Source organism: Oryza sativa, chromosome 10, assembly GCF_034140825.1.
Source record: "Oryza sativa Japonica Group chromosome 10, ASM3414082v1".
Taxonomy (NCBI): domain Eukaryota; kingdom Viridiplantae; phylum Streptophyta; class Magnoliopsida; order Poales; family Poaceae; genus Oryza; species Oryza sativa.
Genome location: NC_089044.1, coordinates 10086218 through 10105460, shown reverse-complemented (window position 1 = coordinate 10105460; position 19243 = coordinate 10086218). Strand labels below are relative to the sequence as shown.

The 19243-nt window shown below is 42.0% G+C and overlaps 1 protein-coding gene across 1 annotated transcript; it reads right to left on the bottom strand.

Moving 5' to 3' along the window:
* Nucleotides 1-9806: 9806 nt before the first annotated feature.
* Nucleotides 9807-13607, bottom strand: LOC4348343 (uncharacterized). Its single transcript, XM_015757639.3, has 3 exons — nt 13300-13607; nt 11513-11635; nt 9807-10486 (listed from the first exon to the last, which is right to left on the bottom strand). The coding sequence occupies exons 1-3, from the start codon at nt 13556-13558 to the stop codon at nt 10332-10334; spliced, it is 537 nt and encodes a 178-aa protein (XP_015613125.1). The 5' UTR covers nt 13559-13607; the 3' UTR covers nt 9807-10331.
* Nucleotides 13608-19243: the final 5636 nt, after the last annotated feature.

Here is a 19243-nt window from a genome sequence, read left to right as displayed (position 1 = left end):
GGCAAATCAATTGATCCCGGTGGAGCATTACACGATGGAAGGGGTGAACACACTATGGGCGCAGCCCCTCGCAACAGTGCCGGGTTCCCCTGTGAATCTGGAGCCCGTCGGCGAGCTCCCTGGTTCGACCGAACCAGGGGTTCGGCAGAACCCTTCTCGGCCCCAATTGGCCCCCCGTTCGGCAGTGCGATCCCTCTCCCCTCGCCATGTTACAAGAATAAAAATCCAGGGGGATTCGCCTGCGTGACGGCCGACAACGGGAGAGCTCGGTCTCTTGAAGGCACGACGCCTTTTTCAAGATGATGGGAAGGCCGCGCCGTCTCCCGCCGAGTGCTATGTGGGCACCCTGTTCACCAAGGCAAGGGATGAGGTGCTCCACAAGTACACCACACCCACCGCTACTCCATCCACTCCGAAGGAGGAGCGATTCCGTATTCAGGGAGTGCGAACTACCGGCGGTGGGTATGGTAAGGGTTTACTCCGGCTTTTGATGGCATCGGAGAAGGAGGGGGCAGCGGAGTCCCGTAGCCCTCCACCTATGAAGGTGAAGCGTCATTTGACGCCCCCTCCAATCGTAAGGGTTCCCAGCCAATTCCAAGAGGATGAGGTGAAATCGCCGGAGCCCTCGATCCACAAGCTCGCCGCTCAAGTGAAGAAACTCCGCAAGGAGAACATAGAGCTTAGGAATCGCAATGCGGAGCTAGGGGTAGAACTTTCTGAAATTAGAAATGATTTCGATACCCTTAGTTGCGGTTTGTGCGCTAAGATCAAGCGTGCATTCATAGAGGTGGGAAAGGAAAATAAGTATTATGCTAATTGGATGTTTCCTTTCCCATGAATAAAGTAGTAGTAGGTGCTTGGTTTTTATCTTTCCAATCATGTAAGCACTTGCTATAAATAATATGGCTCATTGGTGTTAACCCCAATGTTTCCCAAAGTTTTTTTTTGTTTTATGTTCAATAAAGTTCAGGTTTTGAATAAGTGTGGGGGAGATATCCCAGCTTCTGGCGTGCATATACTCTGAAAATTGCTGAATATTTGAACACCTGTGTTGACGGTCGTTATCGATCAGTTTCGACCGTCAATATTACCAAAATAAAGGAGAACTAGTGATGCTTGCAATGCGTAGATATGTTAGAATAATAATATTTCACTAGTATTAGGTTTACTAACCTTTCGCAGAGAATGACAATAAAGTGAAGGAGAATCGACATCAACACAGACGATAAATCAATCGGATGGTGTCGAGAACCAGACTTATGTATGAATGGGCCAAGAACTCAGAATTGACATGATGAATTGGGCCAAAATTCACAAGTCTACGAACAGGAGCAACAGAGGAGGCCGCCAGCTCAAATTTGGCTGTATTGGGCCGGCCCCAGGTTCGGCCGAACCTGGTGGTTCGGCCGAACATCCCTTGCCTCCGTTGGATCCAGGTTTTGGCTGGACGGTTGAGATGAAGCCCCAATGACTGTTGGAGGGTATTACCGACCATTCCAACCGTCACAACCATCATAGTTCAGCTATAAAAGGAGTTCACTCGCTTCACTTCAACACACACCTTAAGCAAGAGCTCTCTCATTCCTCTCAAGTTTAGTTTGGTAGTATCTAGCTGGTGGAATAGAATTAGAATAGGAATCAAGAGTCCAGAAGCCTTCGAAAGAGTTCGGGTATGGCTCTAGTAGCTTTCCTTTCCTCTTTTGTAAGCTTTGTACTTTTATTAGTATACTCTTATATATACATTTATGGTATTGAAATACTTTCCGAGTATATGAGTACCTACTTTACATTATGTTCTTGTTATACTGAATATACGGCTAGCTTATCTGGGAGATGCTTTGGTGCGGGTATAGTGTTTGCTTATGCAATTACTCTATGTCATGACGATGATATTAGAGTAGTATCTGGTAGTTTAGACGTGGTGTCTAGATTACGGGATATCATTATTTGGGGTTATATATTGCGGATGAGAGGTGGGCCGCTGATGGTGACAGCTCAGTACGGATATTCCTCCGCGCCTATATATAATCCTAAGTTAATTTCCTGGGGAGGGTATTCCTCTGTATTTAGCCCCGGTTGGATGGTCATGACGAGCTGTCGTATGGAACTCGGCAGTCAGGGGTGGCTTCTCGAAGTACCAGGAGGGCATCGGATAGAGGGTATTAGCTAGTATATCAGTTAACTAGAATGTATGTATACTATGTATATTAGAAGTATAGGGATAGATTTCTTTTCTCTTTTCTTTCCACCTAGCTTAGATTATTTATTATGAGGATGAGTAGAAATGCTTGTGTGTCACTCTACCCTTGGATTATCTTAACCCCTTCTTAGAATATGATTATCACAAGTAATATATAAATTATTAGTTGAGTTCTCTCTGCATTATCTTCCCATGAGATAAAATAAATACGATACCCTTGGAATACTCTCGGGTGAAATGCTAAAATGGTATATCCGTACGCTTGCGGATGAACTCTGTAACCATAATATACCAAAAGTATTTCTGCACCATTGCTGAGAATTATATTTCTAGTAATGTTGTTAAGAAATACCAACAACCTGGAAGGCACTGAACTCTGCAGAAAATTGCAGAGGGATCAGGCACCAGAGTGGTTCGGCCAAACCACCAGGTTCAGCCGAACCAAAGCTGGCCCCAATCCCTCTCAATTTTCACAGGTAAGCAGGTGAGCACGTTCTTTATCTATATATCTCCACCATGGTATAGTACTAGAGCTGAAAATTCAGAAAACAACTGGTTCGAGCATAAGTGTAAGATAAAATTTCCAACTAATGAAATTCTTCATGTGACCGATCTTGTATATTCATTATTCTCAGCTGAACTTCTGCTTGTGAACAACCATCCATGATTAGGGAACCTTATACATCTAAATGATTGCTTTATGAGAGATGATTAAGATGAAAGGAATCCTTGCAACTTTGTTATGACTCTTGGGAATTTATTTTCAAAAATAAAATTGTTTTAAAAGCTCCATCCTCCAATTGACTTTATCTTATACCTACCAAGGCCATATGTAAGTATATCATTGATCAACCTTATCATGCATATGACTGCTTGACATTATATTGAACTTTGTCAAATTTGTGTGACTTGTGTTAGATATCTTTCATACTCTCATGATCAAGGGGTCATTTTCATTTCCACTTTCCATTTCCACATATAAAATTAAGCTAAGCTTCTACACTGGAAGTTGGCTCTCCACAAAAATACCCATTCAAATAAACTCTTACATTGAACTATGCTTTCTTCTCCTGGAAAAGTTCTTGGCAAAAAGAAAATGAGAAAAGGAGGGAAAGGCATGGCTATGAAAAAAAAAGAGAAAAGAAAGAAGAAGGAAATAAAATTTGCTCTCAAGACATTGAGCAAAGTGCAAAGAAAATATAGCCATGCCCCTTCCATAATCATGCCAAGAAAACAAAACGGAGAGAAAGTATAGGAAAAAGGAGAATCATTTCTTTATTCCATCATTCGACAACATATTTTACTTTTTCACCATGAATAAAGACCCTTGATCTAGGAGTATAATTGATGATATTCTTGAGTCCATATTTTTGGCTTGGCAATATATATGATGCAGGTATGTCCCGATTTATCCCTACCAAGCTCCATACGTTAGCCATCATAATAGGGATAAATTCTGGCACATTTTGCCTTGGTGAGGATCCAAAAAGAAAATATACATCTTTGAGAGACAAGAGAGAAAGTCAATATGAGGAAAAGAGCTAGTTTGCGAAATTTCATAAAAATCCCATGAGTCTGGCAGAGAAGCAAGAAGGACTGGAATCAAGATCGTTCCATTTATCAATTACTCAAGATGGTAAGATAGCCACTTATAAAGTTCACAGGTGCAGGTATGGGTGTGAATGATTTATATGCTTGATTCATCTCTTGAAAAAATTCATTCTACACTAACCTTTACTCAGGGACGAGCAAAGAGCTAAGTGTGGGGGGTTTTGTTGGCGGCTGTTAAATGCCGATTCTATACCGCCAACATCTGCATAAAGTTTAGATAATAAAACATTCAACATAGTATAGGTGCTTAATCTCACATGTTCCACAAGTGTTGGTGTATAGTTGTATGCAGATGATAAACCCTGAAGTTGGGAGGAAATTTAGACTAAAGTGAGGAAAATTATGTATCCATACAAGGAGGGGTTGCGAACTTCATCGAAACACCAGTGGATCAACCCAAAAATCCGCGAAATGGATAGAAGAAGGTACAGGGAGTTCACCGACCGAAGGCCAGGCCAGGAGGGCCCAGCCCAGGTTCGGCCGAACCAGGGGATCATCGTTGATCCTGGGGTTTAGCGTGGACGCTCCTGATGTTCTCCCAATGACGGTTTGGGGGCAGTTCGGACATTTCCCCTTCTCATAACCGTCATAACTGCCCTATAAAAGGACCTCACTTCCAAGCTCGAGCTGAATTATAAGAGGCTCTATTGTACTATATTGTATACTAGAATAGGAAGAGAGTAGAGTAGAAGGAGTCGGAAGAATTCCGGAGTTGTCGGTAATCTTCTCCTATTTCTTTTATTCTGTTTATTACTCTGAATTCAATATATTCTTCTTGAGTAATTTAGATTTATCTTGTGAGAATTATCTCTTGGTTAGTTCCTAAATAGCATACGGGATTATTGTTCACTATAATCAACTAAAATATAGTGATTGCTTTGGTGAGTTATAAACACTAAAGTAGATATTAATTGCTTAGACATGGTGTTTAGGTAATTATTATCCAGTAATTGTTGCGTATCCCACATTACGTTTGAGGTGGGTGTAGAGGTGGTGACAGCCCTCGAGATCACTTAAGTCCTCCCTGTCCGGGTACATAGTAGAGCGATATCTGGGAACAGCGGGTTGCCAGTGCCTGAAGTATTGCGTTAGGATTAAAATTAAGCTTTCCCTAGACACTGTTTCTCACTAGTGAATCATCTCTATCCTAGCCTATCAATTGCTTGGTGTCCTTGGATGAACCGGAGGAAGATCTGACCACACACGTTCCCTTGGATTCGATACCCTTGGAATACTCTGAGGGGAAGTGCTACATCGGTATATCCGTGCGCTTGCGGATTATCTGTAACCGTTTCAAATACCAACACCATGTTCAAATTGTGAAAAAACAGGTATAATATCTATAGCTATGTATTATACGAAAATTGTAGTTGTAATTTATTTATTATTACCTTGGAAGCATCTTGTTTCTTTCCTTAAATTAAAAGGAAAAAAAATATCCCCTCTAGCCATCTGTCCTGAAGTGTGAACAACATACTAGGTTGGGATAACAATTCCTTGAAGGTCTTGCATTATTTATACTGTGGGTTATCAGTAATGGGCCACAAGCAAACCCCATCAAAGATCAACCTTCATCGATGATGGGCTTCACAGTTATTTTTGTCAGGCTGTTATACCTGGCCCGTCACCGATGACCATGACCCTCATCGGTGATGGATTTTCGTTGTGGCCTATTATCAATTATCTTGGACAGACCGCAACAAAACCCCATCACTGATGAGGGACGGGCCTGGCCCCGAGGACTCACATACTGCCTCTCTCGGTGCCTATGTGATAGAGTTCTTTGAGGTCTGATAAAGATGAATATCTCTATAACAGGCCGCACGACTCCATCACAGATTGGTCGATTTGGATGTCCGGTGCAGTTTTGTACTAGTAATATCAACATTATAATTACTCTAGAGGTGTGGTTAGTCCATTGTTCCATTTCTTATTATACCTTTCTGTTCCAGTTTAACCTGACTGCAATCTATTTTGTTTTAATTGCTGCTCCTTCATGATATCAAAGCTCGGTTAACCGTTACATATGAAAGAAATGGATGAATTATTTAATGTGGTGCAAGAATTTTGTGATATTGAAGGTGTTCCAGTTCCAAACATGTACGAAGAAATACTGGTAAGTAGGGGTGAAAACGGTACGGAAATTTCCGAGAATTCCGGCAACCGTTTCCGGTTTGCACCGACCGTTTCAATCGGTATCGGTAATTGTCGGTATCGGAAATGGAAACGGTAATCTCTTTCGGAAATGGTAGCGGAAATGATATGGGGTTTTTTCCGACCGTTTTGTCGGTAACTGTTTTTTATCGGTAATTTCCGTCAAATTTCCGACAAAATTCCGAAGAAGGAAGTCGGCTAGGCCTGGCTAGCAGGAGGAGGAGCCCATTAGGCATTAAGGAGCAGCCCATTCCGAATAAAGAAGCCAACTAGGCCTGACCGCATCGTCGTCTTCATCGGCGCTGGGGCACCGCCGCGCCATGTTGGGCGCCGCCACCAGGTCGCCGACGCCGGCCGCAACCTCCTTCGCCCCGACGGCCTCCGTCGCAGCCGGCCACCTTCCCTCCCCCATGCTCCACCGCCGGCTTCCGTGCCACCGAGCCAAGCGCCGAGCGCCGCCGCACCGCCCCAGCCTCCTCCTCCCCACCGATGCCGCCCCTTTCTCCTCTCTCCTTCCCCCACCGCCGCCCTGCGCCAGGCCGCCATCTCCGGCGCCTCTCTCCTCTCGGGCGCGCGTGAAGGAGCCAAAGGCAGAGAAGAGAACGAGAGAGAAAACAGAGAAGAAATCGAGAGAGCAGGAAAAGGAACCGAGAGAAGGGAAGGATAAGAGAGAGAGAAAAAATAAAAGAAAGAGAGGAAAAGAAAGACTGTGGGATCCACTGGCGGGCCCCACCATCTTGACTCCTCTCTGTGATCGACCTGGAAATACCAAAAAGTCTAGTTTAGCATGAAACTTAATTACAACAGTAGTTATACAGTGTCAACATAAAAGTTCTTATGCAATGTGCCACTGTAGGACGATGATATAGCTATGTCAATTGATGATGAAATAATGAATGATGTTTGACAAGGAGCTGATCAGCTGAAGCCATGCCAGCTTGTGAGCTTGGTGTTCTCGAAGACTTCAAATCTATATCCTAAAAAAAGTCGGACAATATTAGTTATGCTGTAATCCTATCATGTAAGCCACATTGTATGCTTTAGCCACATTGATGTTGAAGTATCATTGAACTTTATTTATATTATTTATCAATCTTATTGTCAACTTATTAATCATCATATAACGGTGTTGTGTGGCAGCGTAATGATGCAAGGGTGAAATTATAAGGTCATCTTCATACATAGTTAAATGCGGGATGATACCACAGTTCGCTGTTTCCGACATGAATTTTCGACTTCCGTCCGATATCGGTATATTCCCGTTCCGACGGTTCCGTTTCCGAGATACCGATATAACCGATATCGTTACCGTTTCCGAGTATACCGTTCCGATTCCATTTTCGAGAAAATAAAATGAAAATGGAAATGGTAGAGGGTTTTTCCGACCGTTTCCGACCGTTTTCATCCCTACTGGTAAGGGGTCATTCGAGGCCGTTAACTAGAGTGACACATTGAAATGCCACAATTCATCTAAAATCACAAAGAACCGAATAACTACTTTATTTGCAATGTTCGCATTGTTTTATTAGTGCTCTCTTGACATCGTGGAGTAATTGCGGGTTTGGTAAAACTAAAATTTTGCTGAAAGAATATGTAGCGAGTATTAATTTAATTAGTTGATTTCCCACGTTTTGCTTGTGGGATTACTAATTAGTTTTGAATATGTTTTTTTTTTGTTAACAATCGAGTTAGGAGAAAAAGGATATTAGTTATTAACAACTGGTTTGTCAAACCATATCTCAAGAAAAATAAATTTAATAGATCATGTAGCAGATTGTAGATGAAATATTAAATTGTTGCGTAAGATTTGCATCGTAAGAAGCAAGAGGTAGGAAAATTGATGAAAAGTTTGTGTTTAATTATTAGTACTAATCACGAAACAAAATAAATGATATACCTCACTTTGATGGGAGATATATGGATGGAAATATGTTAAGTATTATAAAAATAATAGATATCTATGTTAAAATATTGTGGAAATGATACGAGGGGGTGTTGATTGGATTTGCTTGCATATTGATTCGTAGAATTTGATACAATATAGATGATGTGCATGCTTGCATTAGCTTTGATATGTAATTATTACTAATAGATGATGAGGTGGTATGTTTGTATGTTAAGTTTTAGGCTTAGTGGGTTGTAACTATATAAAATGTACAGATTAGAGGCCGAAAGTCAGACAACGACACCTTGCTCATGTAGCGCCTATTTTATGATAATGATTTCATTTTAAATGCATTGTTTCACAAATTATCATTTCTATCAGACAAAATAAACAACAGAAATAGACATTAATATCCATTCCATTTATCATTTCTCGAAAAGAAAACAAAGATTACAACGACACGATGCAGTTGCTGTCTTAAGCCTAGTTAAAACACCCCCTTGTCTCCACCTAGCCGATCCACCGAGTCCTAAGAGAGCAGTGAAGACTGTCTGCTCGGCGCCATAGAACACAGTAGACGAGGACGCGTTGCGGCACGAGAACAGACCGGCGAGCGACCGACCATGGCGTTTGCTGCTCTGGCCTCGCTCGCTATGGTTGCCAGCTGCTCTGCCACGGGTAGAGCTGCTGCGGCAGTTGACGTAATGCAGGGAATCACTTCTGCCAAGCGTGCTGTTCCTCCTTCCTTGACCCTTCTGTCTTGCTGCTCCGTCCATAATGCAGGGAATCACTTCCACAAACTGGGAGGGCCTGAGCCCACCTAGGATCAATCTGTATTATTACTTTCTGTTTTGACGCCATACACTGATCCTTCAATTATTTTCGGGTCTTCTTATGTGTAAGCAAAGAACTCATTAGCAGATTCACTACGACTGTAAAAAGTGAAAAATGCGTGTTACTTCAGAAAGCATGAAAAAAAATGTAAGCTGCAATGTGTTGGTAATGTTCGTGGGTACAAAATATGCAGACATCGATAGTCCTGCCCGTTAGTATATTTCAAACTTTTTCAGCCATAGTAAGTAGAGCTAATAGCATGCGGCCCAACAAGTGAGATGGACAAGTTCCTATTGAAGTATTTCGAAATGTGGTTGTTTAAATCTTTGATTATGGAAAAAAAGTTGAAGTTCCCCAACACTGCAATGTGCTCATCTCAGGTTAAAGGTACAGTAAGAAATAAAGGATTGATCCACAGTCAGCATTTGATTTAGCCTATTTGACATCTCGAATCAGCTCAGTAGAAGAAAAAAGAAAAGGCATGCTGCTGATTATGTCCAGACATTTAATATTTTTTTTTCACTCACAATAGGTGGAGAAAGGCTAAGTATGTGACACAGCCGAAATAACCCCCCCAAAACCTCTATGTTTCTGAGGGCAAGAAATAGTTAAGAAAAAAAAAAGAAGAAACAGAGTTCATACATGCAAGCATTACAAGAAAAGGAGTACCAATACAAGTAAGAACGGCTAGATTTTGGAGGAAATACTTATAACACAAGCATGCCTTTAAAAAATCGCAGAAAAAAGTGCACGCAAGAGGAAGAAAGAAAGACCCGTTCGAATACCTTTGGCCTTGATCAACGAGATGTTCTATCTCTGAAGATGTTGACACAATTATTGGATCTTTCACCCACCTACTGCTGGTGACGAAAAGGTTTCAAATCTTCAACTGAAGGAAATGTAAGACAAACAACGGTGTAGTACAGTTTTGCTCACATTTTGTAGTACAATGGCCAGGCAAAACTCAATCACCAAGCCCTTGGTTTTATAGAACGGAAAAGGTAAGCAGATCCCATTGGTGCAGTAGATAGGGTCCATGCATGCACTGGTTGAAGGAAGCATGGGCCTCTGGCTGCTGCAAACGTAGTGAATGAAGTTGCACTAAACTACCAGTCTGAACCATTCTGAAACTTGTGTGCCTCTTTGATTTTCCAGGAACATAGGAATGGCAAATGTCACAGAGCAATTAACTGCAGCGTGCAGGCTACAGTTACTGCGACATTTCGGCAATGCATTTCTTGTTCAGTTCCTACTGCTCACATACCACTTCAGTTTTGTTTCACAAACTGGCAAGTGGCTACCAATTACAAAATCGATCTCTCTTTCTATTAGGTCCTAAAATTCTCTAGAGACCCAACTATAGATAAACCAACCCAGCTAATGAACCATAGATAGTACCATGTAAGTTGAAACTACCCAGGGTGAAAGGAACCGAACTAGCCAGTCCAATTGCACAAATCAACACGGAACTGATCTAACCTAGCACACCATGTTGGTGTAACGGTGTTACAACCAATGTAAGAGATCCTAAAGTCAAATATGTTCATTATCACAATAGAGCATGAAATCAGGGTAGTGATCTCAGGCTTGCTGCCCGTGCGGACCATAATGAATCTGGTGTAGTTGTGCAGAACGATATGACTTATGCTAGGAGGCATCATTATGTGGCAACTCGCAAGCAGCCATCTGATTCTTTGACTTCACCTTCCCAAGCATCTCAGCTACTGTCCTGCAGCGACATTGCTTTCCAGGACGGATGACATCCCCATAGACAGCCATTTCAATCACATCAAGTTCTTTATCTGACAAAGAAAAAACACTATCAGATTAAATTTGCATGTCATACGAAACTACCATGGTAGGTTTTTCATGCTAAATAGAGTTGGCACAACAGTTACGTTCGATTAGAGATTCAGTTGGATCTCCTGATTCAGGAATGAGAAGACAACTTAAGATATAAAAATAAATAAGAGCAGTCCATGGCCCTATTTGGGGGAGCTTAAGATTCTAAGAATCTGCTGGTTAGTAGCTAGCTTCCGAGAATCTGGAGAAGCTGGGTTTTCCAGCTTCTGGATTCTAGTTCCGGATTCTACAATTACAGATTCTCAGAATCTGGGTAACAATCTGGACTGTTTGGGGGCTGCAGCAGCTATAAGCTACCCCAAATAGGTCCCATGTATGTTATTTGTTGAAACTTTTTATCCTCTGGCCAAATCAGCATAGTTTGCCAAAACAAACGCATGAAATAGATATTATCTGAAATTACTTGTTTATTTTTACAAAGTCATGATTGTTTTGAAGTTTTATGGCTAGTTCAAAAAGTACAATTTTATAGCACCTTGCTTATAGACAAATGCATCATGATCCTAATTATTCACAGTAACAAAGCAATTTTTCGAAGCAATTGTTAATAATGGAATGTACAATGAACAATTCTAGAGAAAAATTGTAATCTAGCTCCATAGAATTGTTCTCAGATGGCTCAAAGGTAACTTGTTTTATATTGATAACAGTACGGTGCAACATCCCCACCTCTGCAAATTTAATTTCACTATTTCAAAGAACATCGAAACATACACAGCCATTAATACGTGGATAACGCATAACAGAACATCTATTACCATCCATCTATACCATTTATAATTGCTAAGGGAGCAGCATACCAATGGACATATAAGCATGTACAGCAGACCAATGACATTATGAAAAATCATGCATTGCATATTGCAAGCTGTTTATTCTGTTAAACATAAGAAATCAGAGGGACTACTACACATACATTATAAAGATCCATGGGAGCAAATGAATCGCAATATCGACATACTCACCAGTGAACTTGATATCACAAGAAAATCCCTGCATTTCTGCCTGCTCTATCCATGCTTTATCAGATTTTGACCGATTCACCCTTGTCTGAAGAATCTGGCAATTGTCAACAGTAGACTCCCCTCCTAAAGCATGACAAAAAATTCAATTCCAGTTCCAGAACAATCAACATGAGAAAATCTGAGTATAATGGAAAACAAATTGTACAAATAACAGAGAAATAGACAAAGGATTGGAAGATGACTTTGTTACAAACCAAGTGTCCAACCTACAAAGTAAAGTAGGGCCAGCACTGATCCCAAATTTAGCACAATTTGGAAGAATAGGCATCAATTTTCAGACCTGGTAATTATAAACTAAGGGATGCTAACAGCAGAACAGTAAAACATATCAGTATAAAGCAGGGAATCTTAATAGCATCAAAGACAATATTCTAAGCATTGAATCGTAAAGGGCCTTTCTCATCCGCAAAAGATAGTTTCCGGGATGAGGGTCTTGCCCATTTTTCAGTTGGACCCTTCCGCAACTTATGTGAGGTCCAACAATCTCGCCTTGTTTGTTCTCCTTAACCATACAACTACAGACTCTCGGATCAAAGACCCCATATCCACCCACCATTTATGGCGTTCACACAGTAATGTTCTCATGCCAATTTGTTGAAACAAAATGACTTTTCATCCCAAAAACTAGCCTATGAAGTGGGACTGTTCCAACATCAATATCAGATTTTATTTCGGTAAAGCCAATAAATAGTACGGAGTATGTGTGCGGTTACCAAAGGAGTGAAGTAGAACTGTTAAAACTTGCAGTTTTGTATAGGCATTAGTTTGAAAACCACAGGTGCGCTCCATATATGGTATTATGTTAACAATTCATAGTTAAATTAGACAAGCAAAGGCTATATAAGTACCAAGTACGCTGATTTAAAACCAAGTTGTGTCAGCCTTTATAACAAATAACTGATCTGAACCAAGTCTGAGGAGAAGGGGATTGGGGAGATTGGGGAGATTGGGAAGATACGCAAAACGAGGTAAGCCATTAGCACATGATTAATTGAGTATTAACTATTTTAAACTTCAAAAATGGATTAATATGATTTTTTAAAGCAACTTTCCTATAGAAATTTTTTGTAAAAAACACACCGTTTAACAATTTGGGAAGCATGCGCGCGGAAAACGAGATGCTTTTCTCTCTCAATCCCCCAGATTGCCCAGGAACGAACGATGCCTAGTTTAATATTCAATAATACTGATATGAATACTCACAAGTGATAGAAATCCAAAGAAAAATACATGTTTCTTGCTTAACATGGATTGCTAAATGTTACATGATATTGTTGCACAGCCATCTTTATTGATTGGAGAAGGCATCTCCCCCTAATTTAACTAAACATAAATGATTTACTTAGTAAAAAAACAAAAACATACGGCATTACAGATTCCAATTATCATCTACTGACCCACAGGAGATTAGGCTAAAATTTCTCCATCTGAACTCACCTGTGTACTCATATCCGATTTTAAACATCCCAACCTTAATCTAAATGTTCCTCTGAATAAAACAAAATTAGTGCTCATCTGCGGATGAACTCAACTCAGCGACAACTCCTCCAATACTTGATCGAGCAAAAATAGTCCGAGTATCCAACATTGCAACTACACCGCGGCAAGCAAACGCATCAGAATCCTACAGATACGAACTTGACGGATCGACCACCACCTCTCCAAGCAAGAAACGGAAAACTTGAGGATTCTCCCTAAATCGAGTGGGCAAGAAGGAGGGGACGCACCTTTGGAGAAGGGGACGATGTGGTCGTACTCGTAGCAGAGGCAGCCGTGGCAGCTCCAGAAGCGGCGGCACACGACGTTGCCGGCGGCGTCCTGCCGCCACCGCTCCGGGTGCCGGCCCATCACCACCGCCGCCTTCCGCCAGCACGCCGACCGGGTCTTCTCGTCGAAGGACCTCGGCCGCTCCTTCTCCCTCGCCGCCGAGCTCCCGCCGCCGGTCCCCTCGCCGTCGAGGTCGCGGCGGGGAGAGGAGGGAGCCATTCACCCCAGCCGCCGCAGCTTTACTTTCGGCTGGTATATTCGCGTTTTCATTTTTTTTTAAGTCCAAATACCCCCTATGATTTGAAAACGTCGATGCAGCACCCTGAACTCTAATCCTATCCTATGATATCGTTTATATAACACTTAAAATGGTTTTGCATAGTAGTTTTTATTTAATTTACATAATCGTTGGATGAGTATGATTATGTGATAAAGGGGTGAAAACGGGTCGGGTTCGATCAGATTTCACCCTTACAAATGGATGATTAATATAATACTGATATGACATCACTATAGAATATAAATTGATAACCGATGATTGACAGTATGTGAACATGCCATACCAGTTATCCAAAACCTGAGCGTAGCTCTGTTGGTATGTTCCAAAACTGCTTGTTTAAGATTTGAGGACCACTCATCGACTCACGGACCTCACAGGGGTTTTTCCCGTTTCCTGAGTCAACTTCGGTTGGTCCTAGTTAGGTAATAGGGTACATATACGTGCGTGTTCGGTGGTACTGTATGTTTCCCGTACAGTGAGGCATAGGTCCTCGAATCTCTTTCCTAACGTGTGTTAGGGACGCGCACGCGTGTGTGCGTGCGTTGTGGTGTGAGTGTTGTGTGTGTTCGTGTGCGTTCTGATTTGTACCCTCTCAAAAAAAAAAAAAACAAAACCACTATCAAAGTAACTCAGAGGTAATTTGAACGGTTTAGGAGGCTAAATCTCCGATTTTAAAGTTTATGGTGCTGGACAAACTTCTATCAAGCCGGTGCATCGGCAATCTCTGGATCCTCTAGCCGGTGTTGCATCCTTGCATCTGCTTCAATCTAGTCATTAAGGCAAAAGATTGCCTGTCAGGTGCAAGGCATGACCTCTATTCTTCAATAATTTTTCCAACCTCGCTAATTGCAAGCTCTGAAGAGATAGAAGAAGTTGGAACCAATCCAATAGAATGTCATGTGCAAAGTGAGCTAGCACAGGAAGAGTCCATTCTCTCTTAATTTCCACCACTCTTGGAGATCGAAATTTTCACGATCCAGTGTTTGACCATGTTCTGTGTGGATTAGTGTTAAGGTAATGGTTAAGCTCTACGTCTGAGTTCCAATTTGACCTGCTACCTGATGAGGAGGCTTGTTCCTTGCCCCTGATCTTCTTCCACAAATTCATCGCACTTGATTTACTTTGCTTTTTTTTTTGTGGGGTTTTCTTAGGCACCCGACGAGCAACACTTAGCTCAGTCTGGTACAGACGGAAAACCCTGAACAACTCATCTCTAGCATGTTGATAAGCTTTAGAATAATCAAGACCCATTGCATCACTATTGGTATGAAAGCAGCCTCCACAACCTCCAACTTTTTATGAGGATCAAGTACCAAAGCAAAACAATAAAGGTGTGGAATAGCAGTGAAGTATTTGAGAAATTTTTCTTCCATGGGTTGAACAACATAAGCTAAAACTCTGTCATGTCGGTTTTCTTGAAACACAAAGGACAATTTCCAAATACATTCAAGCACCTTACAAAGAAGTAGGATAGTAAATTCTAGATAGTAGGACTGTAGTTTTATAAAAAGGCTTTAGAAATATATGCAGACGTGTTGCTATGTCCCATTCTCCCTTAGTAAGAAACAAAATCTCACCATCACCATCCTCATCAGTATCATTACTTCTAAAGTGCAATGAATCGATGAAAACAGAAATTATTTTCTCATACCCTTTCAGTTGATGTAGCATGAGGTATGTTGTGTTCCACCTATGTTTCACATCAATGCCAAACATCCTCACAAGTTTATTCTTTGCTCGGCAATAGTCTTGGAACATCTCCTTCATCACTAGCTGATCCCCAACAATAAAAACAGCTTAATGGATCTTGTTGAGTAAATTAGTAACAACAGTAATCCTGCATAGACAATAAATTCCTTGTCATAGATGCATTAAAATTGATAAATTATTTACACTAAAAAAATCAATAAATTCTCAACGACTCCTAATACATGCTTGCACAGTCAGGTTGATGATGTGGCAGATGCATCTATGATGGATAACATAACCTCCAATGTAGCTTTACAAATTTGTCTCCAAAATCGTCATGGCCGTTGTATTTGCTGATGCATTGTCAAGAGTAATAGAAACCACCCTAGATTCTAAATTGAATTCTTGTAGTACATCAAGTACAACACTAAGATAAGAGGTTCTTTGGTGCTTGGATATCCAAATGTCATATGTCACAGAAAAAGGAAAGCTAACAGTACTGAATGAGCATTTCAACTCATCCAACCTAGAACGATATAACACAACAATATTGTTCTTGGTAGTTTTCCTTGAAACTTGGGTGTACTGTGGACAAAAAGCATTTCGGATCATCCTCTGAAATTTTTTGCTTTTGCCCATCCTAATCGGTAGCTCCTCAGAAACTATGTAACAAGCAATTTCATCTCGAGCTACTCGTGGCTCATAGGTCCATGTACTTACAGAACCATTGGGTCCGGAGCTCAGTTATGTCTGCCAGGCTCCTGCCGATGCTTTATCCTTGAGGTGCGTCAAATAATGTCGGTTTTGATGTCCTGTTCCTAAACTAGAAGATGGGGATAAAGTTTTTCCACAGTGTTTACAGGTAGCACGTGTTACTAGTTGACCGTCCACCTTACCCTTATTTTTTCTATGTGTTGCCAACAATCCGCTCTCCCTGCAGATGGTGTGGATGGCTCGGCCTTGCCTCCCGGCAAAGACAAGACCGTGTCGTCATTGGCCTCGATGATGGACTGTTCCGTAGGATCATCCCCATCTCCCTCCAGACCATCCATATGGCGGTTATCCATCCCATAGTCATCCATACCAGGAGATAGTTGGCGGGCATCGACCGACCTACGGGAAGGACCAGGCGAGCATTGGCGGCGCCTTTGCGAGGGTCTCGACGAGGTTGACCTCCGACGAGTATCGCCCCACATTTTTGCTGTGGAAAGGAAATAACTATGTTGCTCTGTTTATTTGTGGTGCATTTTTCTTTTATGATAGGAAGAAGAAGAGGAGGAGGAATTTATAAAACAAATTGCCCTCATGAGCTAGTTGTTTCTCGTTGCTCTTGCACACAACACACAACACATTTGCTGCCTACGGGCTCCACAGAGGCACATGGCGCAGCCAATCGCCTCACCATGCCCATGCAGCTTCTCTGCCACTCTGCCTCTGGCAACTGGAGGTCTGGCCCTCTACTCGTCTACGCCTGCACTGCTACACCAGGCGACCCGGCGTATATGTCCTTCGCGCCGGTGTGGCATGGTCTAAACTCAAGTCGTCCCATCTCCATCTCAATCCGAGGCAGGCGCCAGCCTTTCTTCACACATCCGCGGCGTCGTGCGGTCGTGCGGTCGTGGCGAGGCGGCGAATGGCGATGGCAGGATGCAGACGGACAGCAGCGGGGCAGGACAGGATCAACCAAGCAAGGGAATCACAGGTACCCAGCCTTCCCAGTCCTTCATACTACCTACTACCTAGTCCTAGTACTAGTCCGAGCTCTTCGTTTTTCCAGCGGTAAATCACAAGTGGTGCCCAGCGCCGCGCGTCTGCATCCGTTCGGCCGTCCCTGTCCTCGGTACTCGACCAGTCGACCTTGCAGTGACAGCAGTGGACTAGTGGTAGCGCAGTTGACGGACGCTTTGATTCATTGCGCCAATGCGGAAGGGAATCGCGGGACACCGTCGCAGCTTTGCAGGAGATGCTCTGAGCGTCTTGTAGAGACGTAGACTCGTATACGCGTGGGACGGGCAGACAGAGATGCTTTGATGCGCTGCAGACTTGCAGTGCCGAGCTTGTTGCCGGGGCACGGAAAGATATGCAATGTGCGCGGGTGCAGGATGCAGGCCGAGCGTGCGTGGTGGTGGAGGCGCGTTTCACACGATGAGTATGTAGAAGCATGCGTCGCTCCTTGATGCGCCCGGCCAGGCCTGATGGCTATTGCGAAGCCCATTGGGCCTTCGTCGTGCCTATGGGTTGTTCATGTGCTGTGCCGGCCCATAGCCCACTGGTCGTGTTGTGCCGGGGAGCACTAATGGGCGATCAGTCGCGCCCTCTGCACGGCGCGCGGTCAGTTATAACCCGTCTAGTCTCTCCTCTCTACTACTAGGGCGGTGGATGGTGCGTCGCTTGGAGCGCCTGCGTTTTGTTTCTCTTTTCTTGGGAGTGCCCGCTTTTCCCTTTTTTTTTTGTTTTTTTTCGGTTTCTCTTTTTTTTTTTGGTTTTTTCTGTTTTTCTTCCGTACCTTCCGTTTCGTTTTTTTTCTGTTTTCTTTCTTTCCATATCTTTTTCTGTTTTTAATATGTATGTATGCAAACTTTATATACGTACAAATACAAACTTTGTATACGTGTATTTTTTAGTTTTTATACGTACATATACCAATTTTTTATACATGTATACAAAGTTTATATACACATTTATAAAATTTATATACGTGTATTTTTTTTAGGTTTTTATACGTACGTACAAATACAAACTTTGTATACGCGTATACAAACCTTGCATCCCGTACGTACATATATATAAACTTTTTATACACGTATGTAAAGTTTGTATACGCGTATACCAAGTTTGCATATATACAAACTTTGTATATGTACATATTAAAAACCGAGAGAAAAAACACGAATAAAAAAAACAAAACTTGGTATACATATGAATATAAAATTTGCATACGTATATCTTAAAAAAACCAAAAAAAGGAAGAGAAACAAAAAAAAGGGAAAAAAACCAAACAGAACGAGAACCGAACAAAAAGGAAGAGAAACCGAACAAAACCGAAGAAAACCAAAACAGAAAGATAACCGAAAAAAGGAAAGAGAAATGAAAAAAAAAAGGAATCCCGCGCGGGCGCCGTCAGCCACCCCCTCCGTGCGCGACACGTGTCCAGTCGCGCGGCGGAGGGCGCGTGCGATTGTTCGCCGATTAGCTTTTTCGTTTGTGCTGCCCGCCATGCCCGTTGTCTAGGCCCAGGCACGGCCCATATACGGGCCGTGCTTTAATTTCTAGCGTGCTAGGCTATCATGTCTTGGGCCGGCCTGATAAAGCACGGACCAAATCCCAGCTCTGAGACATGTTTAGAGCTTGGTGGGAGAAATCGGACTACCTCTAGGAGTGCTGAAGATAATTTATTGATCTGGACCGTGAAGCTGGTTCTCCATTAGCTTCACAACCCCATGTGGATAAGGTCAGAGCTCATCCTAATTTGTACATTCATGTGTTGACCAACAAGTTAAGAGAGACATGGGATGCAACTGATGCTTTCACGGCTAGCGTCTGCCTTCCAAATAATTTACTCTGCTATCTCCAAAATAATAACTTTGCAAGATAAGATTGCTACGATCATCAATTCTTATAGAGTAAATTTCACAAAACTACAGATACTTTGAGCAAATTATCACAAAACTACAGATTTATGGTGATGTATTATAAAACTACATATTTAACACTAAATTTCACAGAGAACTACAAATAGGTGGGGTATCGTAAAACTATATAGATTTAGTAACAAAGTAACCACAAAACTACAGATTTAGTGTCAACTTAATCACGAAACTTAGACGTTTATAACTCAAACATAACACTAGTGCTATGTACTCCAAAATATATATTTTTATGATAACTTTATTACTAAATTATAGTTTTGCAGTACTCTACCTTAAATCTGTAGT

Coding starts and splice junctions, on each gene's coding strand:
- LOC4348343 (XM_015757639.3), bottom strand. CDS start 13,558: ATGGCTCCCTCCTCTCCCCGCCGCGACCTCGACGGCGAGGGGACCGGC. Junction 11,636..13,299: donor CATCGTCCCCTTCTCCAAAG/GTGCGTCCCCTC, acceptor GTCATGCTTTAG/GAGGGGAGTCTACTGTTGAC. Junction 10,487..11,512: donor TTGTGATATCAAGTTCACTG/GTGAGTATGTCG, acceptor TTTCTTTGTCAG/ATAAAGAACTTGATGTGATT.